The sequence below is a fragment of the Rhodnius prolixus genome, unplaced genomic scaffold (genome assembly GCF_049639745.1).
Source record: "Rhodnius prolixus isolate KJV_2025 unplaced genomic scaffold, Rpr scaffold_1, whole genome shotgun sequence".
NCBI classification, from domain to species: domain Eukaryota; kingdom Metazoa; phylum Arthropoda; class Insecta; order Hemiptera; family Reduviidae; genus Rhodnius; species Rhodnius prolixus.
In genome coordinates this window covers 3,483,498-3,508,575 of record NW_027411581.1, presented here as the reverse complement: position 1 = coordinate 3,508,575, position 25,078 = coordinate 3,483,498, and the positions used below count along the sequence as shown (strand labels likewise).

General features: G+C 37.2%; 1 protein-coding gene across 11 annotated transcripts in view; it reads right to left on the bottom strand.

The window, feature by feature from the left end:
- raskol (Ras GTPase-activating protein raskol) overlaps nt 1–25,078 on the bottom strand; it is a 477,784-nt gene that overhangs the window by 19,859 nt on the left and 432,847 nt on the right. For 8 of the 11 annotated variants that reach the window (XM_074114203.1, XM_074113733.1, XM_074113839.1 and 5 more), the window contains one exon: nt 17,435–17,479. The exons of the other annotated variants lie outside the window; for them this stretch is intronic. In XM_074114203.1, the coding sequence (XP_073970304.1) occupies nt 17,435–17,479 (45 nt within the window). The remainder of the gene's footprint in view (nt 1–17,434; nt 17,480–25,078) is intronic. 11 annotated transcript variants of the gene reach the window in all.

The following is a 25,078-nucleotide window of genomic DNA, read 5'->3' as shown; positions in this document are numbered from 1 at the left end:
ACATTCTTTGATAATTTAGTAGGAGGTGGATGGACACAGTTGCCGGAGAGAAAGGTGCCTGAAGTCTTTCAAAGCAAGCCAAGGGTGGGAGGAGCAGAAAAGAAATTGAAGATGGAGGGGATTCAGTTGGCACACTTCTCCATAGAAGATGGAAAGAAAGAAGACCATAAAGAAACAATCTTTTGGTAACTTCCCCTCTTCGGGGAATTTTTTTAGCTTTCATACAGGTGTGGTGACAGTTGGCTATACTGCTATCTTGTCACACACTATTGTGTAGCTGTTCCGCACAATAGCTGAAGAACTTTCTAACGTTTCTTTCTTTTTATTATTTTTTTTTTTTTTAGACTCATTCCGGCACACTGGGACAAGCTGAGGCGATAATAACAGTATGAAATTGCTTGGGGGGGGGGGAACAAACTAAGTACACCTTGGCCGTGTTTTTTTCCGAAAAAATAAGTCACTTGGTCAGTTTACTTTATTTCTATTGAAGTCAAAATAAAGACAAAATTAGTCTAAGATGGTTTCTAGGACACGACCACTTAGAGATTAAATCAATTCTACCATCTGGCTCAGGTAAACTAAGAATTCATCAGATCATGTGTTACCACCGACCGCCAAGACCCTAGTACTGGGAAGCAAAGCCCCGATCTACGATCAAAGATCTACATTAAGGACTTGTCCTGTAGCTGGTAATCTTCAGGGAACCTGTGTGAGCTGTTTTATCACCCAGGAGGTGTCCTGGGGGTTCCTGGGAGGAACTTAGAAGTCGCAGTTCGTAATAACTCCGTCAACCCAAATAAAAATACAAAAATAACCATCAATGTTAAACAAATACGAGTATTTATGAATAATTAAAATAATAATATTGTTCATAAAAGTACAGTTTTAATAAATTGCATACAATTTCTGGCAAGGCATCCATTTGCCAGTACAAGGCACAATAATAATAATAATAATGATAATGTATATTTCCAAGTACATTATGTTCTATGCTGACTAAATTACACCTAACATACAGTCCAGAATTCTTGTGGTGACAACTACTAAATTGGTGTAATATACAAGAACAAGGAACTGTAACTAACTGGGGAAAGGGAACCAGAGTTGGCTATTTCAATATAATGCCACTACCAAGTAATGCATGTCAGACGTGCTTGATCACCCTCCTCTCCTCCATACACACATCATACAGAACAGCGCTGTCCTAGTTTCCAGAACATGTCATCTGTGATTGCAGAGATCAAAGTAGCTGCGAATTTAATATAGAGGGAGTTTATAAAACTGGGTAGGTCTTACAAGGAAGATGGTGTTGTAAACCGTATGTGGGTGTAGAAATTAATGAAGTCTTAATTAAAGTAAAGTAATTGTCTATTTTTTCAGACAGGCTTTAAATCCGACTACCAAATTAAATGTCGCGTAAGGAGGCGACTAGCAAACATACCTTACTGCAAAATTTCTCTTATTAACCATTAAAGGTATAGACTGGGAATATAGCCTAGTACCGTAATACATCTTAGCTTTGCGGGTCTAGCCTCTAAACGCTCGGCTTTCGTGGCGTCTTTAAGTCCAAGTATAATTACACTAAGTTTAAAGATAATACTCGAAAATTAAGTTCCAAAAAATTTCAAGAATAACCAAGGATCTGTACTGTTAGGTCGTTTAAGATAAATAGAACTTAAAAACAGCTTGGTGTGGTAGATTCTGCAGATTCTGTAGGGAGATAAAAGAGATTTCCATTCACTCGCAACAGAAGACTGCGATGGTCGCACTGAATTAAATTTGCTGAAGATATTTTTTTTTTTGGGGGGGGGGGGGAGAAAGATACATTCGTCTCAGACTATAAGATTTTTCAGGTATCTTACTTAATTTCTTCGCATAGAAATTCATAATTAAAATAAAAAAAAAGAGACACATTTATATCAGCTTGTTTAACGATTGTAATATGTAATATGTACTTGTGAAACCAAATTTCACATGTGTAGGTAACAAGCAAAACAAAACACACTAGGAACCTTGACAACTAGGATATATTGTCACGCCAGTGGACATAGGAAAAGGAAAATTTGGGAAAACCTCCACTTTTCCTGCTGCAGCAACCGGACATTACTGGAAAACTGGCACTTTAGAGGGAAATCTACCCTCCCTCAAGTACCCTTAATCGCATTTTACTGGAAAAAGGTTACAAATATCAGTAGACGTCACGATAGCCGAGCAGTTAGATACTAGACCCGCAAAGCTAAGATGTATTGCGGCACTAGGCTATATTCCCAGTCTATAACTTTAATGGTTAATATGAGAAATTCACAAGTAAAGGATGTTTGCTAGTCGCCTCCATCCACGACACCTAATTTGGTATTTGGATGTAAAGTCAGCCTGAAAAATATCAATTAACGACAAGTTTAAAATGAAGTCCATTAAGTTAAGTGATTCGTCGGATTGCAGCATTTCCTGCTCTCACTTAAGCGAAATATCGACTTTGAACTCGAATCCCAAAATGAAAAAAAAAATTGCGCAATTACTTCTTCTTTTACTGCAGTAGAGTAATAAAAATTAAAAACTGCAATCAAATTTTGAAATCTAGCACCGTTATTATCCTTTAATTCATTCAAAAGATTTTTAAAATTATCTCCTTTGTGAATAATGTACCACATCTAGTGACGACGTTTGTTTAAATGTAATTTCATATGCGAGAATTATTTATTTTCTTTTTGTTTGTGAATGAAGTTAAAGTTTGCATACGAATACAAAAAGAGACAAAAACAAAAACAAGATAACAATACAATGTAAACAATAACCTTCACTAGATGACAAATAGCGTCTCCAATGGTAGAATAATTGAACTAAAAATACACAGAAAGCTAAAACAAACACTACTATAAATATGAGTCCATTAAACCAGGTAAATGATATAGAAAACATTCACTGACATTAAATAATAAACAACCTCTATACACCTTTCTCTTTGGAGTTCAACTGAAAAAAAAAAGATCAGTCCAGAGGATGGTTGGTAACATTTGAGAAGTGGGGAAGGAGGTACAGTGGCGCGACCTACTGGAGCGACTCGTCGTCAGCCGCACTTGGCCCATTTCTTTTAATGTTCCTACTCTTCAGGTTATTAATGGAGGCTTTAACGGTGGTTATAATTAAGCAGTAGTAGGTAGATAAGTGCATAATATTAATAGGTTTCTATTTAACTAGGTCACTCTTATTATAATTTAATCGGAAGATAAAAATTATTGATGTTATTTTAAAGTTGGAAGCGAGAGATGATGAAAATGTACAAAATTAATTAAAATGTCTAAATTTGTGTGATCTAGTGTCACCACTCACACGACTCTATCTATTACATCAGAGATCAATCTCACAAACTTTCTTTAACTCCAAACAATTAAGGTAGCCGAGCGCTTAGAGGCTAGACCCGCAAAGCTAAGATGTATTGCGGTACTAGACTATATTCCCAGTTTATAACTTTAATGGTTAATATGAGAAATTTTGCAGTAAAGTATGTTTGCTAGGCGCCACGGTAGCCGAGCGATTAGAGGCTAGACCCGCAAAGCTAAGATGTATTGCAGTACTAGGCTATATTCCCAGTCTATACCTTTAATGGTTTATATGAGAAATTTATAGTAAAGTATGTTTGCTAGTCGCCACGGTAGCCGAGCGGTTAGAGGCTAGACCCGCAAAGCTAAGATGTATTTCGGTACTAGGCTATATTCCCAGTCTATACCTTTAATGGTTTATATGAGAAATTTATAGTAAAGTATGTTTGCTAGGCGCCACGGTAGCCGAGCGGTTAGATGCTAGACCCGCAAAGCTAAGATGTATTTCGGTACTAGGCTATATTCCCAGTCTATACCTTTAATGGTTTATATGAGAAATTTATAGTAAAGTATGTTTGCTAGGCGCCACGGTAGCCGAGCGGTTAGAGGCTAGACCCGCAAAGCTAAGATGTATTTCGGTACTAGGCTATATTCCCAGTCTATACCTTTAATGGTTAATATGAGAAATTCAGTCCCTCTCTGCCTTTAATACAATTTTCCAGGGAAAATGAATCAAACATTTACTTTAGAGAGGGATCATCATCTCGAAATGTCGAGTGGTGGAGGCAGGAACAACCTTTTTTGCTTGGGTGCAAGGAGTTATTTAGGGAGAGGTGATATCTTGAGGTTCCCTAGAGTGTCTGAATGGTCACTTAGGCGGGATATGCCTTCCTTGGTAAGTTAGGCGAAGGGTCTGGCGCCAGGAGGAGGGAGTTTATCAGCCAGCTCCTCAAATCCTGGGAGTTACCCAAAAGAGCGTGGGCGGTTACTATGACTGGGGGGGGAGTGTACATATTTTTTTAGAACAATCTTTCATAACATGCTTTCTTCATAACCTCAAGGGATGACGATAAGGGTGAGAAGAAAGTTGGCCTGACTGAGCATTGTTGATTTCTTCATCCGGATCTGCTGCAGAGTCTCGCCTGGCACAGTGTAGGGGAGCACAGGAGATCTTACGTAAAGGTCGCAGAATATTCGAAAGCTGTAGAGGCCAAATCGTAAAATATAAGTTTCGAGTTCCTTCCTGATCTGTTCGCTGAGAGGAACTTCCGCCCACACAGACCACTTTCTAACATCCAGTTTTCTCAGTCAGTCAGACTTCAGAGGACCTCATTACAGGTACTTTTGGTGGAAACTCCTTTACCGGTAGTAAGAGAAAGTGAGACAATCTTCTAAGAACTGTATTGACTGATCTCAGAGAAAGACATCTACGTGTTTCAATAAGAGATACATAAACTGTGCCTTTCAAAAGACGGCGATCCCCACTTTTCTGCTTTCAAAAGCCGACAGTAAAATGTTACTTTACCATCAACATCCGTCCCACGACCACAGAACAGAACACATCTCCAAGGTCTAATAAAAAGTTGAATTGCTGAAGAAACAGAGAGAGAGAGAGAGAGAGAGAGAGAGAGATGATGACAAAGTAATGCAACGGATCTGCTGTCAGCTGGAACAGGAAGTCATGGCACACAGGTCCCACTTCCGTTCTTGTAACCTATCACCGTAAATGGATTCTAACCCCCCCCCCCCCTACTTTTTGTTCACCAATACAGAAATTTGATGAACCACATCCCGTTTTTAGTAGGGCATCATTTTTTTTTTGTTATGCAAAATTATGTAACGATTTTAGTTGATACTTCCTGTTTTTACTTTATTACCTAGAAATGCGGTAGATACTGGTAGAAATGGAAGTGAGGCGCCAAGGTAGCCGAACGGTTAACAGACTAGACCCGCAAAGCTAAGATGTATTGCGGTACTAGGCTATATTCCCCGGTGTATACCTTTAATAGTTAATATGAGAAATTTTGCAGTAAAGTATGTTTGCTAGTCGCCTTCGTCCACGACACCTAATTGGTAGTTGGAGGTAAAGTCAGCCTGAAAAAATAGGGGATTACTTTACTTTACTAGAAATGGAAGAGAACGACTATTTGGCAAATAACATAAACATCCTTAATGAAGTTTCAAATAAAATTATCAAACCGCCACTTTGTAGCCTTTATATAAGCTTACGTTGCCCCCTCCCCAATCCCCTGGATTGAATTAGGGAGGATTTTTCTCAATAGAAGATTGTCAGCTGCCGCATTTTAGAACGTTTTTGGCTGTTTTCAGACTGGATTTACACTTAAGGTTTGACTTCTACTCTTGTTGGAAAAGTGATTCAGTCGCGTAATAGCACTTACAGTCCAGAAATGTTCAGGAGCTGTTTTCAATATGAAAGAGGAACTTCCGGTTGAAGAATTATCATAAAAACTCGATTTCAGCAACAACTTTTACTCTATTCAACTGCAAACAAGAAGTACAACTGGCCATTACAAGAAAACTGGCCCTATCCAGTTAAGTTCAACTAATGGAATTTACCAGGAAAACTGTAACCAAATAGAAGTTATGGATCAACACGTTGGCAAACAACCAAGTTCGGAGAAAATCTTTGGAGCGGTTTTCGTAAAGTTTTTAGAAAAACTGGGCCGCCCAAAGTTGTTCTTCTGGTTGGTTAAATTTGACCAAAAATTTATTGCAGTATCCTCCAATGGGGTTACACTTAGCGAAATATCAAATTGCAACCTTCTAGTCTGTTACCTTTTTAAATTATGGGAAAAAAACACTTTTTTGTACTCTAGGGACAAACGGAAATACATCCGGAAACTGAAATTTAAAAAAACGGAACGGAAATACTCACAATTGAATATCAACGTAATATTAGTGGTGAAATGAAGAGACTGTAAGTGGTATTAAAGATTACCCATAACTAATCACATGTGATCACTATGATTCTGGAAGATTGACGAGAGAGAAGGTAAATTCCACTGAGAAGAAGGGGAAGCTACAGTATCTGGGCCCTCGGCCACCTCCCCCTCAGAATTGTACACTCCCCATGTGAGCGTATTAAGTCAACTGTGACTGTTTGTGCCGTTGTTAGTTTGGTAATAAAACTGTTGAACATATTGTAGTGACATTCAGTAACAAGATGTCAAAGGGGGTAGCCGCTCATCGTCGTCGGCACTGTGGGAACTACAGTTCAGTTCTGGGGTTCTTCTACTCTTTTTCTTTTTTTTTCTCAGAAGATCTTCTCAGCAACTGGGTTCTTTTTTCTTTGGTAAACCCAAGCGGTTTGTTAGTTTCTTTAATGGGAGATCAGCTGTCAAAGATTTATTAGTGGAAAAAAGAACAATTCTTTTAAAGCCAGAAAAAGTATAACATTTACCACTAAAAATAATGGAAAAGATAGATAGAACAGTTGAGTCCACATGCCGTAAGTTCCGGGTTCGATTTGTCCCTAGATTTCACTCTATACAGACCCGGAAAGACCAGTATTGCGTTGGGTTCAGGGCAACAATAATCTCAGCTATTACTAATAACGTATTTGATTTAGTTCCACTAATTATTGAGTCACATTCTTGGACTACGCACCGTTCTCTAAGTTTTTGTTTACTTCCTTTGTACAAAGTTTAGTCGAAAGTGCTCGTATTTCAAGACACTCAAGACAATCCTCCTTCTTCAGCCTAAATTTAATAGCTGCTATCTTAGAACTAGTAGGCGCCACGATAGCCGAGCGGTTTAGGGGCTAGACCCACAAAGCTAAGATGTATTGCGGTACTAGGCTATATTCCCCGGTCTACACCTTTAATGGTTATTATGAGAAATTTTGCAGTAAAGTATGTTTGCTAGTCGCCTCCGTCCACGACACCTAATTTGGTAGTTGCATGTAAAGCCTGCCTGAAAAAATAGGCTATGACTTTACTTACTAGAACTAGAAACATATCTCTAAAAAAAAACTAGTTCCAGCATTCTTTTCGTAACAACCATAACATTAACTAAATTACAGGAACTTAATTTGGATTAAGTCCCGGTAAAAGTAATTAAAAATAAAGAACGGTAAGAGAGAGATTCAAGGAGAAAGTTTGAGGCGCAAGAAGCCATTTAGAGAGCAGAGCCTTTAGGATATGGAGGCCCATTTCATCCTGGAGGAGAAGTGAAATTTCCAATAACCAAAAGTTCTTTCTACTAACCAGAGCTGGAAACTTCTGCTAAATGCACCAACTGTAACCAAGGAACAAGATATACGACAAGAACACTGAAAAAAAAAAAACGATTCTGGTAATACAAAATATAACTGCATGAAGTTTGTTTAATGACTGACTGGCTAAGCCCTTAAAGGTTGGAAGTCGTACCTCCAAGAATGTCTCTGTGAGTGTGTGTTTTGTGATGAAAGGGGGGAGTATTGCCTTTCAGCTTCTTCTTCTTCTTCTTCATCGTCTTTTAACGTCCCTTGGAGAGTAAGAAAGGTGGAGGAAGTTTATAGCGGCAGCAGTAGTAGCAAAAGGCACATTCAATGGCTTTTAGTTCCGCCCAATTTACACAGCCACTATGATTATGAAAGAAGTAACGAAAGGGGGAGGCCACTGTAATAATAGATGCAGGAGTGACGTTGAGATGTGGAGTGAGATGGGGATTGACAAAACCGGTAGTGGAGAGCACAAAGCAGGACACACACACAGACCCACACACACACACACAGACACAAAGAAGAAAGCGGCAGCCGTAAGTGATGAAAGGAGTGACGAATCAGCTGTTGCACTCACAAAACCTTCTTGATCGAGTTGACATTAACTTATATTGTTCACTTTTATGCCCCTCCACTTTTATGCGTAATAGTTATTAAGAACGTTACACGTTATAATTTCAGTTAGTTAAAACAAAATCATGCATAAATGTAACCTTTTTACAATTCATTGCATACAGGGAAGGGAAAATTATACTGAACCCCAGTTCTAAATACCATTTTATTACTGGATTTTTTTTTTGGAGATTTAAAAAGCGTTCAACCGGAAGGCCTCAATTAAGTAATGGCGACGAAAAGCAGAAAAGAACTTCCGCTTAAACATTTTAGATATGTGCACAAGATCAAAAAAAATTCGTAGGCCTTTTCTCAAAATTTGGTTTAAAAAAAAGAAAAACCTTTCAGTACTTCCGGTTGAAAGGAAAACGAACTGTGATTTTCTAAAAAAAAACGCACTTTTGGGGGGGAGGGGAAATCTCAAAACGGGAAATTATCCCGGAAAAAAACTAGAAATTGAAAAATTTTAACGATCATTTTACTTCCTCTTAACCGTAATAAATATTACTGGAAAATGTCGGAAAACTGCCAAGAATCTCACTTATAAGAACATTTCCAAGTTTTTACAGAGAATTATCAAAAGGAAAATTCACAAAAAAATTTATGGTTTATAGCACAAATTTGCTGTTGATAGATCTATTGGATAGTTCGTCATAGATTCAATCATTCAGGATTCATAAGTAAGTAATTGCCTAATTTTTCAGCGGGGCTTAACGTCCAACTACCAAATTAGGTGTCGTGGACGGAGGCGACTAGCAAACATACTTAACTGTAAATTTCTCAAAGTAACTATTAAAGGTATAGACTGGGAATATAGCCTAGTACTACAATACATCTTAGCTTTGCGGGTCTCGTCTCTAACCGCTCGGCTACCGTGGCGACTAACAAAAATACTTCACTGTAATTTCTCATATTAACCATTAAAGGTATAGAATTGGAATATAGCCTAGTACCGCAATACATCTTAGCTTTGCGGGTCTCGCCACTAACCGCTCGGCTACCGTGGGGACTAGCAAACATACTTTACTGTAAATTTCTCATATTAACTATTAAAGGTATAGACTGGGAATATAGCCTAGTACTGCAATACATCTTAGCTTTGCGGGTCTCGCCTCTAACTGCTCGGCTACCGTGGGGACTAGCAAAAATACTTTACTGTAAATTTCTCATATTAACTATTAAAGGTATAGACTGGGAATATAGCCTAGTACCGCAATACATCTCAGCTTTGGGGGTCTAGCCTCTAACCGCTCGGCTATCGTGGCGACTAGCAAACATACTCTACTGCAAATTTCTCATATTAACCATTAAAGGTATAGGCTGGGAATATAGCCTAGTACCGCAATACATCTCAGCTTTGGGGGTCTAGCCTCTAACCGCTCGGCTACCGTGGGGACTAGCAAACATACTCTACTGCAAATTTCTCATATTAACCATTAAAGGTATAGACTGGGAATATAGCCTAGTACCGCAATACATCTCAGCTTTGCGGGTCTCGCCTCTAACCGCTCGGCTACCGTGGCGACTAACAAAAATACTTGACTGTAATTTCTCATATTAACCATTAAAGGTATAGAATTGGAATATAGCCTAGTACCGCAATACATCTTAGCTTTGCGGGTCTCGCCACTAACCGCTCGGCTACCGTGGGGACTAGCAAACATACTTTACTGTAAATTTCTCATATTAACTATTAAAGGTATAGGCTGGGAATATAGCCTAGTACCGCAATACATCTCAGCTTTGGGGGTCTAGCCTCTAACCGCTCGGCTACCGTGGGGACTAGCAAACATACTCTACTGCAAATTTCTCATATTAACCATTAAAGGTATAGACTGGGAATATAGCCTAGTACCGCAATACATCTCAGCTTTGGGGGTCTAGCCTCTAACCGCTCGGCTATCGTGGCGACTAGCAAACATACTTTTCTGCAAAATTTCTCATATTAACCATTAAAGGTATAGACTGGAAATATAGCCTAGTACCGCAATACATCTCAGCTTTGGGGGTCTAGCCTCTAACCGCTCGGCTACCGTGGGGACTAGCAAACATACTCTACTGCAAATTTCTCATATTAACCATTAAAGGTATAGACTGGGAATATAGCCTAGTACCGCAATACATCTCAGCTTTGCGGGTCTCGCCTCTAACCGCTCGGCTACCGTGGCGACTAACAAAAATACTTGACTGTAATTTCTCATATTAACCATTAAAGGTATAGAATTGGAATATAGCCTAGTACCGCAATACATCTTAGCTTTGCGGGTCTCGCCACTAACCGCTCGGCTACCGTGGGGACTAGCAAACATACTTTACTGTAAATTTCTCATATTAACTATTAAAGGTATAGGCTGGGAATATAGCCTAGTACCGCAATACATCTCAGCTTTGGGGGTCTAGCCTCTAACCGCTCGGCTACCGTGGGGACTAGCAAACATACTCTACTGCAAATTTCTCATATTAACCATTAAAGGTATAGACTGGGAATATAGCCTAGTACCGCAATACATCTCAGCTTTGGGGGTCTAGCCTCTAACCGCTCGGCTATCGTGGCGACTAGCAAACATACTTTTCTGCAAAATTTCTCATATTAACCATTAAAGGTATAGACTGGAAATATAGCCTAGTACCGCAATACATCTTAGCTTTGCGGGTCTAGCCTCTAACCGCACCGGCTACCATGGTGACTAGCAAACATACTTTACTATAAATTTCTCTTATTAACCATTAAAGGTATAGACTGGAAATATAGCCTAGTACCGCAATACATCTTAGCTTTGCGGGTCTAGCCTCTAACCGCTCGGCTACCGTGGCGACTAGCGAACATACTTTACTGCAAAATTTCTCATATTAACCATTAATGGTATAGACTGGAAATATAGCCTAGTACCGCAATACATCTTAGCTTTGCGGGTCTAGCCTCTAAACGTACGACTATCGTGGCGCCTAGCAAACATACTTTACTATAAATTTCTCATATTAACCATTAACCAAGTAGACTATTTGTTAGTCTGTCCATAATGAACAATTCAATATCTGAGGTTATTGGCGCCCAGAGCTTTTTTCAGTGCACTGCCGGCCTCCGGACAGTGTTCTCTCGTTACAGACAACACTGTCCATCACCAGAGGCCAGTGAGCTGTAAGAAGCTCCTAGAAAGAGAAAATTTAAGGGTCTGCAGCTGGATTCGAACCTGGGTCCTCCCAATACGCTAACCGTATAGCTTAATCCCTTCCCCAAAAACTACTTGTAAATTTGAAAAATCATCACCCCCCTCTCCCAACATCTTGTGAAGCAACCGTGAAAAATCGAACGGTAAAATGTTTTCTATTCTCGTATCCATCACCGCTACTTCCCCAGTTCTATGTTTGCACGGTTATTTCTCATGACCATGTGGTTTTTGCCGTTGATAGCAATTTAGCAAATCACTAACTATAGTTCGATTAACAAGCTTTAATGCTATTATACGAGGATAGTTTTTTTCTTCCAACTATTACAAAAACAACACCATTGTAACTGGGAAGGTGTGTGTAAACTATAGTTTGCATATAATCATAGTTCAGAAATCTTACAGCCATACATACTCGTATATACCACAAGTAAACGTTTTCTTTCCTATTTTACGTACAATCACGTGATGAGGGTAGCAATCATATGTTTTGGAGGTAATCTATGATTTTTTTTTTTTTACAGCTGATGAGAGTGGGGGGATAGCAAAACTTTGAAATACATCACGCACTCTTGTGTGTTACACCTGAACCTATAATCATATGCTCATATCCTGTACAGTTCTCTATTCGTTTTGTTGGTTAGATTGTTAGTCTCTTTTAGACAACGAGTTTTTATTCTTTAACACTCACTTACTGCTAAGTATTGTTTGTCGAGTACTAAGTAGAGTATCGAGTCAAATTTTTCTCAAAATTGAGTTTTCCATTCAGAAATGGGAAACCCCCTCCAAAAAAGGTCCCCAGAATTATACAAAATCAGAAGTGAACATTCATACGATTTAACAGGACTAAAATTCTCTTAGTGGGGTTCAATTTTTTTGGGGAGATTTCCTGGAAACTTTTTTAATTTGTAGTAGTGCCGATAAAACCGATAAACCTGCACAGTGATGGTAACTTCTGATAAAAGCCTGAAATCCCAAAAAATTTGAAAAAAAACAAAACTTAAAATCTTATTGAGGAGCCCTTTAAGAGGAAAGGTTGACACGTCACTTTCTTAAGAACTTTCCATAGGAGACCCCAAACCCTTCGAGACTTCTCCATGATGTGAGACCAATGGAGAGGAGACCACTCTTTAGTTCTGGAATGACTTCTTAGAACTGAAAAAGGTGAAGAACTGTATGGACAATAATTACTGGAAGAGAGAAAAGGATGACACGACGGTTCCTTAAGAACCTCCCGTATGAGACCAGATCCCTTCGAGAATTCTCCAGGATGTGAGACCAATGGAGAGGAGACCATTAAAGCTAAGTTCTGGAATGACTTCTTAGGCCTAGAAGAGATCAGTGTGGCTTGCCTCGGTTTCAGAAATCGTTGACACAGTTCTTTACCGAAGCATTGCCAACCAGGAGGGCGCCTGGAAAAACCTGTTCTTTAACGTGATAGCATCTGCTGATTCTGGAAAAAATACGTGATGCCAATACTCTAAAAGAAGATTGTGGAAACTAAGGGTGTTGTAACTATCCGTTTTCGTGGAGAATTTCTATCCTCCAAAGAACTGATCTGATGAAGGGAATGCTGCAGAGATGGAGAGGTCGTCCCGGCTCCAGTTTGGGGGACAATTCAATGAATGAATGAGTTGGTGAAGCTATACATAGTTCCAAATGGATGTATAGTTTCCCCACAGTGAAGTGTGAAGAAGTTGCCCGTGGGTTCATTAAACTCAAATCTCTGCAGACTCTATGTGAGTGAGGTTTGTGTTATTAGGCCGGGATATCCGCAGGGACGCTGAGATCTCTGAAGATGTGGCTAGTCCATAATCTCTATTGCAAAACAGTGCTCCACAATAATTCACTTGTCCTAAGAACTTCCTTGATGATCGATTTGGCAAATCGAAAGTAACAGGTTCGAGATTTTTCGAAAAATCTCGCAGCTTCCACAAAAATCAACATCTGTTTCCAGTAAAATCTCAATTACGCACTTATTATTTTTAAACACGAACGCAATACTTCTAAGAGGGCAGCAATCTTGGAGAAAGTTAAAAAAAAACTATTTAGACGAATAACAAATTCGGACAGCATCCTCTTTAGAAAGATTTCACTTCTAGTGAAAGCAACAGTTTCAAACCACAATGAAAAATGTAAAAATTGGTCAAGGTTGTAAAAAAAAAGAAGATTTTTCACGCTACATTTTCTAGTTTTCCTTGTTATGAGCACCAAAAAAAAAAAGGATAAGTTAACTACGCAATAACTCAGAAGGATTTTGCTTTTCTTTGTCGGCTTACTTAGTGCGAGTGTGTGTGTGTCTCGCAGGAAGAAGGTCGAAGGGGTAGACGAGGTAGTTACCCATTGTCAATACAAGCTACAAGCGTACCGACATCCCTAACTGCGGCACGCTATTGTCCAATTCCTGTCTACTACGTCAGCCAAGAAAAACAAAAAAAAAAAACCGGATGACAACTACAGGATGTATTATGCAGTTAAACTGATGACGCTGTTAAGTGATCCTAAACGATAGTGCCAATCCAGGACTGTCCCAATGTAAGTGTGCTTGATTCCATATTCTCATCGCGTAGCCATCATCACTTAGTTCTTCTCAATCATCTCCTAGAATAGCTCCATGATAGATCTTGAAGAGGGATCCCCCTTATAGGACGAAGCAAATTAGTAACTTCCTTCACAGGAGCACCAACTATGGGTGAGTATTTTATCTACATTTAGTAGTATATAGTATGGCCTTCAATAAATATATTGGTACTCCTGTATAAATTATCTGGCCTCAATCCCATTTTGCTCAGCACTGAAGCCATCCCTCTTCTTGATTACCTTGTAATGGCATCCTGTAGGGGCAGAATGTCTCGTCTAGGCTTTGATGTCTTTATTAGCTAAATTACCAATTGGTTAGAATAGAAAAGAGGGCCCACAATCCGTTAACAATATTAAATTGATTGTCGTGATAGAACCAAAGGGAGACGAAATTACTTAATTCAAGAACCAACGTCCAGTTTAGCCCTAGAATGGTTATTATTCCCAAGATAATTTTCTAAACAAAGTTAGTTGAAACCAATGAAAACAATTTATGGAAAACATCTTAAAGATAACTTATTCTTGGTAAGTCGGAGTAAGTGAGAAAAAGAAATCGATGACCTTAAGAAGAAAGAAGGCAAAGCAAAGCTCAAAATCAGTCTGCCCAGGACATGTGAAGATCTGTTAAGACAACTACAATCGGAAGAACTGAGAGGTGTACCTCGATGACGCCAAGGTTACAAATGCAATCGGGGGTTGCTTTATGGAATATTTTCTAAACAGAGAACACCTGATGAAGCTAGGCTCAGAACGTGTTACCTGTGGTTCAATGTGCTCACGGAGGAGACTTTATCCAATATGCAGCATCTCATAAAAAATGCTCTATCATTCAAGGAAGATTTAAATTAAATGCCTTGGTAGTTAACGGATGCTGGAACAGGTGGTGCTGTAAGGTATAACAGACACTAGTAAGAGGCAAAATAGATGTAGAAGACCGCACTGGTCTTGCATCTTTGCGAATTAGGAAAGTCGCCAACTGATACAAGAATTTACTAGTACTTACAGAGCAGCAAGACACATGATGGACTGATAATCTGATTTGAAGGCCCACATAACTTTCACTGAATACACTCTTAAGACTTGACGATTCAAACCAGTTTTGATACTTGAGCTAAAGTAATCAAAAACCATTTTCTTAAAAGTCACACATTGGGAGAAACTCTTAAAGCTCCTGATCCGCCAATATTAACTTAAAAACTTCAAATCTTCACAAAGATCGTAGAAAGAGACCTCCTGAGCAAATCCTCAGGGAATCAGGAGTAAAAAGTTTACAAATAATAAAATTGACAACAACAAAAACGACAATAACCTTAAACCATAATAAAAACAAACCAGATCTGTGCACATTTAATCATACAACAATAAAACAAGCGGACAAGGTTATCTTTTCTAGCTTAATAACCTTCTCTGCGAAATCATATGACTGGCTATAAAGAAGTTTTCTACAAGTGTCCTTCATCAATAATAGTGTTCGTTCTTTAGTGTGTTCTTATTTGTAATAGCTTACATTTGTTACCATCGCAACCGGACTACCTTGCTATCTGGAACACACTGTCTGGATACAAAAACATGACTCCAGATTAATATTAATAATTTATCTTATTACGGTTACCTTGGGCAATATATATAATTTTGCAAAAAAAAATCCACTGGTTACATGATCTATCTGCTATCAAATGATTTAAATTATTAAGTTTCTTTTAACAAAAGAAACTCCCCGTAAGATGTGGTTTTCTCGCTGATTCGAGTTTTTCAAGAAAATAACTAATTTTGAATGTTTCCTGTCACCGAAAAGCGATGTAATTCCTTGCCAAATATACAGATAGTCAACACAAAACTACAATTACAGTTAAATAAAATAAAGTAATGTAATGCCTATCTTTTTCAGGCTGACTTTACATCCACCTACCAAATTAGGTGTCATGGACGGAGGCGACTAGCAAACATACTTTACTGCAAAATTTCTCATATTAACCATTAAAGGTATAGACTGGGAATATAGCCTAGTACCGCAATACATCTTAGCTTTGCGGGTCTAGCCTCTAACCGCTCGGCTATTCGTGGCGCCTTATTACAGATACTGTTACTTATTTTTCAAGTGCTTTAATACATGGCTATAATAAACAATGACATTTTGTTCAGCATTGCTAGTTTACAAGCGAACTTAATACATTTTTAGTCCATTTGATATTTTGTTCAGTCTTCAACTAGTAAGAGATATAGTTCAAAAAATAACTATGAAAATTGAAAATAAGAAGGGGTAATGCAATCGTGACAAAAATTAGACACTAGTGATTTCATTAAACGTATTGTCTCACTTTTTTTTAGAGAGAGTCAAAAAAACAAAAATGTTGATTGGAAAAGGTTACACGTTCGAAATTAGCATGTGTAACATTTACAGTCCAGATTCCACTCTAGTTCCAAGGCCGATTGACCCTCCTCCCCCCAGACCGAAATATCAGCGGCATTAACCTTATCAATCACTTTTTACTGTTGAGAAATGTCTAACCACAAAAATTCAATTAAAAATAAAAAGCAATTGAAGTTAGCCACTTACACATTCATTCACACACACACACACACACGCGCGCGCACATTGGAGGATAGAAACTGATTAACTGAATTGCATAATATTCAGTTCACAAACTGAATTGCTTAATTTTCTGGTGGAATTTAAACATTTTTTAAAAAACTTACCCAACATTTACAAAACACAATCTACAAAGTTTATACTAAAAAGTAAATTTCTAAAAATTAAACACGATTGCAATATCTACTTATTCGCAGAGATTAAGAAACTGCGCAAAAGGGTAGAGTTTGTAGAGATAATTGATGTTTCAATTAGTTGTAGTAATTAGGAGAGTCTGTGTTGACAATGACAGAAAGTTTAGGAGCCCAAAAGTTTGGATGAAAATGAAAAATTATTTTTAATTAAGACAATAGTAATAACCACTATAAGGCGGTTACGATTGTAAAGTAACCAGGATAGCAGAAAGATAATTTCTTTGTTTTTGGCGGTGAAAAAACAGAGAGGGTCACTTATTTGTTTCTCTGCGGCTTATCCAGCGCGATAATTAAAACCTTTACGTGCTTCTTCTAAAGTAATTAAGCGAGCGTAGTGGTAAATAAGAAAAGTTAACGGCGAATAAAAGCAGGCTGAGTGGGTGAAGTAGAGAAGGTTTATGACAAGTTATCATGGGGAATGAATGCTGCGCTCTGGTGGAGGAACGGTGGGAATCTCCTCCTCCACCAGAGTACTCTGAAGGACCTCCTAAAAGGCGCACGCTGAACATCTCTATGAGTAGTCATTAGCAAGTAGGCTAACGATAAGGGGTGTTGTTGAACCTAAAGACTTATATTCGAATGCTGCACACATCATGGGTTAAGCACCCATTTCAAGTTCAGTTTTAATGATTATTACAGTACTCATAAAGCTTATAACCCTGCTATGGCTGACAAGGGAGTTAGAATGCAGAGTAAAAATTATAGAATGTGGATATGCATTACACTGCAGAGAATTAATAAAAATTTACCTTGAGGACTTCCATTTCGATCTTGTGACGGACTCAGAAACTCACCTGAAACAAACAGATAAAACATTTTTAGATAAATTGATAAATTGTATAAATGAACAAAGTAACGTGGAGTTTTAGCAGTACATGAGAAAAATGGTGATAAATACTACTGCAGTGTGTAAATAAGGTAGGCGCCACGATATCCGAGCGGTTAGATGTTAGACCCGCAATGCTAAGATGTATTGCGGTACTAGGCTATATTCCTCGGTCTATACCTTTAATGGTTAATATGAGAAATTTGCAGTAAAGTATGTTTGCTAGGCGCCACGATAGCCGAGCGGTTAGAGGCTAGACCCGCAAAGCTAAGATGTATTACGGTACTAGGCTATATTCCCAGTCTATCCCTTTAATAGTTAATATGAGAAATTTGCAATAAAGTATGTTTGCTAGTCGCCTCCGTCCACGTTACCTAATTGTGGCAGTTGGATGTAAAGCCTGCCTAACAAGATAGGCCTTATTTTACAAACTTACATCAGGCAAAGTGATCATAGTTAATAAACAAGTTGAAAATCCCGGCCTCAACGCAGAACGCAACCTTAGTGACCCAAATCAGCTAGTGGATTTCTTAGTTACCCTTCTTAATCGTTTGGGAATATAAATGGAAAATCTGTACAAACTTTAGCCCTTACAACAATGAAAAGTCATAGTAAGTGTTTCAACCAAATCTTTCATTTTTTCTTATAAGAAAACTTCTGCGCTACGTTTGATTTATTTGAATCTCGTACGGAAAATGCAAATGCTAAGATGGGACCAAAGTTAAAAGAGAATTTATGAGTGTAGAATTTTTTTTTTCAGGAGGTGGTGCCAAATATTTGAAGAATGAGTAAAGCAAAAAATAAATCTTGAAAGAAAATAACTTAAGAAGTCTTCGTATATTAAGTTCCGGCTTGGAAAGGAGAACGGCCAAGTAAAAGTGTGACCTAGATTTCCAAGTTACAAGATGTAGGAGGCGGTGAACAGGAAATGAGGTCTATATATTATAACAACGAGTTCTACTCTTCTTCTTCTTGTTCCTCTACATCTGGATTTTGATGAAGCTCAAAGATATGGAAGTGGCTTTAAGAGGGGTTGAATGTGAAGAGGGACTACAGTACGCTAGGTACTAAATCCAAATCGGGTGTTGCCAAGAGGCTGGTTACGTACACCTCCAAATCACTTGCCATGAACAAAGAATTCTTTTACAGCGAATTTTCAATTCAAGACAATCAACAAACAGGGAAAATCAGAGAAAACCAATTTAACTTTTGATGGCCTTCGTGAGAGTTCGGACATTTTTTTTACCTACTTCAAAATGATGTATCGGACCAAAGCCGCATTTATGAGATTGAAAATAGTATTTAAAAGTCTTACATTTTTTTTTGACAAAAAATATATTGGATAAGCTCAGCTTTGGAATCAAATAAATAAGAAGCTTTCGGACTTCTAATATTTAAAAGTTATAGAATGAATACAAGAAAATGATTAGAGATGGATTACGTGATTTTAATTTCGGTTAAGCTATAAGGATGGGAGGAATATAGAGTACTGATTCATCCATTAGTTGTAGTTTATATAAATAGTTGTATAGAGTAGAGAGATGAATGAGTGAAGCGAATGTATTTATAAGTAAGAATGGAGAGTGAGTGATATTCTAGTGATAAGCACCTAGACGATGCTGGCTGTATGGCGAAAGCCAATGCCAAAAAACAAAAAAAAGTAAAGTAAGTAAAAAGTAAAGTAAGTAAAAAGTAAAGTAAGTAAAAAGTAAAGTAAGTAAAAAGTAAAGTAAGTAAAAAGTAAAGTAAGTAAAAAGTAAAGTAAGTAAAAAGTAAAGTAAGTAAAAAGTAAAGTAAGTAAAAAGTAAAGTAAGTAAAAAGTAAAGTAAGTAAAAAGTAAAGTAAGTAAAAAGTAAAGTAAGTAAAAAGTAAAGTAAGTAAAAAGTAAAGTAAGTAAAAAGTAAAGTAAGTAAAAAGTAAAGTAAGTAAAAAGTAAAGTAAGTAAAAAGTAAAGTAAGTAAAAAGTAAAGTAAGTAAAAAGTAAAGTAAGTAAAAAGTAAAGTAAGTAAAAAGTAAAGTAAGTAAAAAGTAAAGTAAGTAAAAAGTAAAGTAAGTAAAAAGTAAAGTAAGTAAAAAGTAAAGTAAGTAAAAAGTAAAGTAAGTAAAAAGTAAAGTAAGTAAAAAGTAAAGTAAGTAAAAAGTAAAGTAAGTAAAAAGTAAAGTAAGTAAAAAGTAAAGTAAGTAAAAAGTAAAGTAACTGCCAACTTTTTCAGGCGGGCTTTACACGTCCAACTACCAATTAGGTGTCGTGGACGGTCAAATAAAAGTAAAAAACCTATATGCATGACGGAAGCTCATTAAATTTGCATTTTTGAAGAATTTTGACCTTAATACATTGACCTTCTATGAGGTTTACCAAGGACTCAATGAACCTTCTAAGGGCATCAAGGATCCCCCCAGCAGTTCTAGAACCAAACACAACAATCCATTCTTTGAAATGGAATAAAATAATCTATCGAAAATAGATTTATAAGGAATAAATACTGCAATAACGTTTATATCAAAAAATAGATTTATAAAAAAGAAGTCGATGAGTCTGCGGTGGCACACAGGCTGTGCACTTCCTGCTGAATGCGTTGGTACAATCACTTCCACCTAATGGTTTACTGATATCCTCAAGACATCAATCACAAGATATCCATCGCAATATTATATTCAAATTTTTTTTTTTTTTTATCCAAACTATAACCTAACATTACCCGAATAACCTTTTATTTGATTTCAGTAAAAATTAGAAGACTTCCGGCAAGCAGCTTTTTTGTCAATAAACATAATATTGTTTAAAAGGTGGTACGAAAACCAAATGCTTAATTTGTAAAATTCAGTTTCAGTAAAACAAATTTTTCTTTTAAGAGGAGTAAGAAAAAGTGAAATAATTACTTACATATTACTCGAAAGAAAAAGATTTGTAACTGAATTTGTTAAGGACAAAATAACATTGTTTGCAGCTACAGTAAACCGGAAATACACTAGCATGCACAAACAGAAGTGCCAGCTGTACGCATTCTTCTACACCAGGGATGAGCAACACGCGGCCCGCGGGCCAAGCATTTCTAAAATTGAATTTATTTTATCGACTTACTCCCATCAATATATTGTTATAAAATTAATTATAATAAAATGGTAGTACATACTAAACCGAAATATTTTTTTATGGCGAGTTACTTGTCGACGACGTTTTTAAACATGCAATACGAACGCGCCGCGTCTGCGCGATTTTTTTGTGACGAGATACACACTTGTCGGTGACTTGTTCAAACATGCAATACGGACGTTTCCTAAATTATTAGTAAGAGTTAATCTATGTGCGGCCCGCCAAAAAAAAATTTAAATTTAAATTGGCCCATTGATTAAAAAGGTTGCTCACCCCTGTTCTACACCATTGTTCAGCGACACGAGCTCGAAGATCTACCATTCTATCACATTGTTTCTTCGTGAGATTTAACGTGTACGGCTGACATTTCGTTTATTGTTTTTTCCATACTTCTTCACTTTTCTGTGGTTATTTACATTTTTCTCAGTTCACGTCCTACAACAATCGATTCTCTATTTATTATTCCTTTAGGGTATGTCGCTTCTTTTTTTTACGCAAAGATTTTTTTTATTTTTTTAAAGAACAAAAGGGAAGTGCACTGGTCCATTCTAATGACTGACGTACCAAAGGTCCGGATAATATCAGAAACAAGGATGGAGATCCACATATAACCACGCCCCTTTTGTGTATTTTCTCTTTTACACTAGAGTGAGTTTTCTTTGGGTCACTTGTTGGTGGAGGGGGGAAGACTTAATCTGGTAACACCCACTCCAATAATGAAATCTTTATCCAATTGTAGGGAAAAGTTAGCTCTATAACTGATATCAGTAGCAATGTTGTAGTGCTAAAAGTTATTGAGATATAGAAGGTTAAATTTTGGAGGTTTTGCATCTCTTTTCGTATAGTTCGGATTTTAATGAAATCTTTACCCAATCGTAGAGAACAGTATTCTCTATAACTGATATAAGTAGCAATGTTGTAGTGCTAAAAGTTATTGAGATATAGAAGGTTAAATTTTGGAGGTTTTGCATCTCTTTTCGTATAGTTCGGATTTTAATGAAATCTTTACCCAATCGTAGAGAACAGTATTCTCTATAACTGATATCAGTAGCAATGTTGTAGTGCTAAAAGTTATTGAGATATAGAAGGTTAAATTTTGGAGGTTTTGCATCTCTTTTCGTATAGTTCGGATTTTAATGAAATCTTTACCCAATCGTAGAGAACAATATTCTCTATAACTGATATAAGTAGCAATGTTGTAGTGCTAAAAGTTATTGAGATATAAAAGGTTAAATTTTGGAGGTTTTGTAAATGGTTCCAATTTCAAACCTAAATATCTCTCTTAGTATTGTTTGGATTTCATTGAAATCTTTACCCAATTTTAGGGAAAAGTGAGCTCTACAAAAGACATAAGCAGCAGTGTTCTAGTGCTAATAGTTATTGAGATATAGGAGGTTAAATTTTGGAGGTTTTGTAAATGGTTCCAATTTCAAACCTAAATATCTCTCTTAGTATTGTTCGGATTTCATTGAAATCTTTACCCAATTGTAGGGAAAGGTAGCTCTATAATCGATATAATTAGCACTGTTCTAGTGCTAACAGTTATTGAGATATAAAAAGTTATATTTTGGAGGTTTTGCAAATAGTTCAAACTTCAAACCTAAATATCTCTCTTCGTATTCTTCCGATTTTAATGAAATCTTTACCCAATTGTAGAGAAAATTTAGCTCTATAACTGGCATTAATAACAATGTTTCAGTACAACTTTTCATATTAGTTTTGCAGGTCTCTTTTCTAATCGCTTGGCTTGGGTTGTATTAATTGATAAATATTTTTTATTTTATAGCACTAATATAATTAATAATTCATATAATTAATATTAATATTATATTTTTGATTAATAATTGTAGGTAAAAATTTGAGTTGAACGCATTGAAAGAACAGCAACGCTCAAAAATATCAATAAAACTAATAAGGAGACATTAGCACACTCTTCTGGAGTACAGCTGAACTAAGGAGGCGAAGTTGGACATCTGGTCAGTGTGGTAGTGTGCAGAAAACGTGTCCATGAATACGCTCCATGAATTATTCAAAATGTCTTTGCCAGCCAGTTCAATAGTAAAGCTACACGTGTGAAAGTGGCCGTCTGTTTTGGCTGTCTTCGGTTAGTAATCCTGCAGGTTTTTGCAGGAATTATATTAGGATTTCTTCAGCCGGGGATAGCAAAATTAAGAATTTAAGTTGCATGAGCGAGCCTAATAAAATCAGTGTCCATCTTATCTATGAAAATGTGAACAAATAAATGCGCTTAGGTTTTTGGTTGCCTGCCACTGTAGCTTAAGATGTTAATTACATCATCCCTTTAAAACTTCTAATATCCACTTTTAATGAAGTGCTGGGTTTGTACCCAATATACGTCCTTGTTTTCCTAGAGTCCTTTTTTACGTCCTTGAGTCCTTGTGACTTTTTTCTCTTCCCGAAGTTGAAAAATCACCTCAAGGGAACTCATTTTGGGACAGTCGGAAAACATTCAAACGTCTGTAACCGACCAGCTGAAGGCTATTCCAGTATCGTAGTTCGAGCACTGCTATGAGGAATGGAAGAAACGTCTCCAGCGCTGTGTGGCTTCCGAAGGAAGTTATTTTGAAGGTGACAATATAGAATTGTAATTCTTTTTGAATAAAATTTTTTTAAAAAAATCAGTCTCATTACTTAATTTACAGACCTCGTATATGTATATTTTCTCATTTAATGATCCAATTTAGGAGCCCTAGAGTTTTGTAAAAGGCAAACCCTTTTAATAAAAGTGGCTCATTGTGATCTAGAACATGCTAACAAGGGGCAAGAGACCTTAAATAATAAATGAAGGAAAAAAAAAACCATAAATGTATAGCACACAAGGTCTGTTTTGGGGGAGGGGGTTGCAATGATTTTCTTTTAAGGTTAAATGCTATGAAACAAATACCTCTGATTGGAGCATGAAAATTAATGAACAAATCAAATTAATTGATGTTAACAAAAAAAAAAACGAGCAGCTTTTTTAAAAGATCTTGAAAAGAATAAATAGGAAAGATTCGATTGTTTGGAAGCAGTAGAGCGCATGCTTGTTATAAAAACAATGTACAAAGAACAGTTGGCAAGACTGCAGAACGCTTGGTTGGACTGGAAAAAAAAGGCTGTATAAAATTAACATTAAATAGGAGAAAGATTTTTTAGGAACAGACGTAAGAATGGTTGTATTAAATAAACAAGGTGATTGGTTCAAAGAAGGTGACTTTTTCTATAGTTAACTTAAGAAAAAGGTAACAATGAGGAAGGTAATGACTGCTACATGTGTGTCGTCATAGAAAAACTCTATGAAATAATTTTGTAGGGCCCCGCCCCCCCCGAAATTACTACCTTTACAAGTCACACCTTTACACTCGCCACCAACATGGCAACCAGGTTACCAATAACCCAGAACTGTTTCACATTTGAATTTCTAAACAATAAGAAGAGGTTGAACTTAAGTTTTCAACATCCTGTTTAAGAAGCTGCAGGGAAAGGATAATGAAAGGACCCTAAAAGGAAGTCTGACTTAACTTCCTTTTAGGAAAGAAATTACGAGCACATTAAGTTTCTGAAACTGACTTCATTCAACATTTCAGCTACAAGAGATTTTTTTTAGGTTATCCAACCGTTTAATCGTACACAGCTTTTCTCGGCGCTCTCTCCTTTTTTGAATTTCCCGCCATGCTTTTCCCGCGTTTCGGTTCCCGCCATGCTTTTCCCGCGTTTCGGTTCCCGCCATGCTCTTCCCGCGTTTTGGTTCCCGCCAAACTTCTGTAGCCTTGCATTCTATAACCTTCGCTGTGTTTTCATTTCTCTTCTTTTCAGGCTACAGGCAATCGCGTTCATCGGCAAGAAAGAGGAAGAGCAACAACCGCCTTCCTGTATCCTTTACATTATATATTCTTCTCTTCAGCATCAGTTTTTCTCCATCTTCATCTGGCAGGGTTATCTCGGTGACCTTTGTTTGCCCTCTTTATGGCCCTGGCCTTTCCCTGCCTTGACCCGACTTGGTGTCCAACCTTGTCGAGGTGGTGGTGGGGTTTACACACTAAAGGCACTAGAGATTAACCCTCTCTAAAACTCTCGCGTTTTCCGCTTCTGGGTGTAGATGTCTCTTCGCGCGCCTACACCAACGATTGTATCGATTCCTAAATATTGATTAGTCAAATAATAATTGATTAAGCACCAGGACAAAAATCTTACGACGTTTTATGAAAAAAATCAACATCCCCCATCAAAATAAGCAACATCTACAAAAATACCTGGGAACAAGAATTTCAATTTCACAGATACATTTTCCCTCAGAACCCTATAAATTTATTTCTCTTTTCCGGAAAACAGAATTTAAGTAAAAACTAATATTTTTGGATGGTTTAACAGAATTTAAAACTAATATGACCCAGAAAATGTTTCAGATAAATTCAGAAAACTGACGATTTGTATCATAGCACGTCTGGTAAGCGGATTTTGGCTAAAATGTAT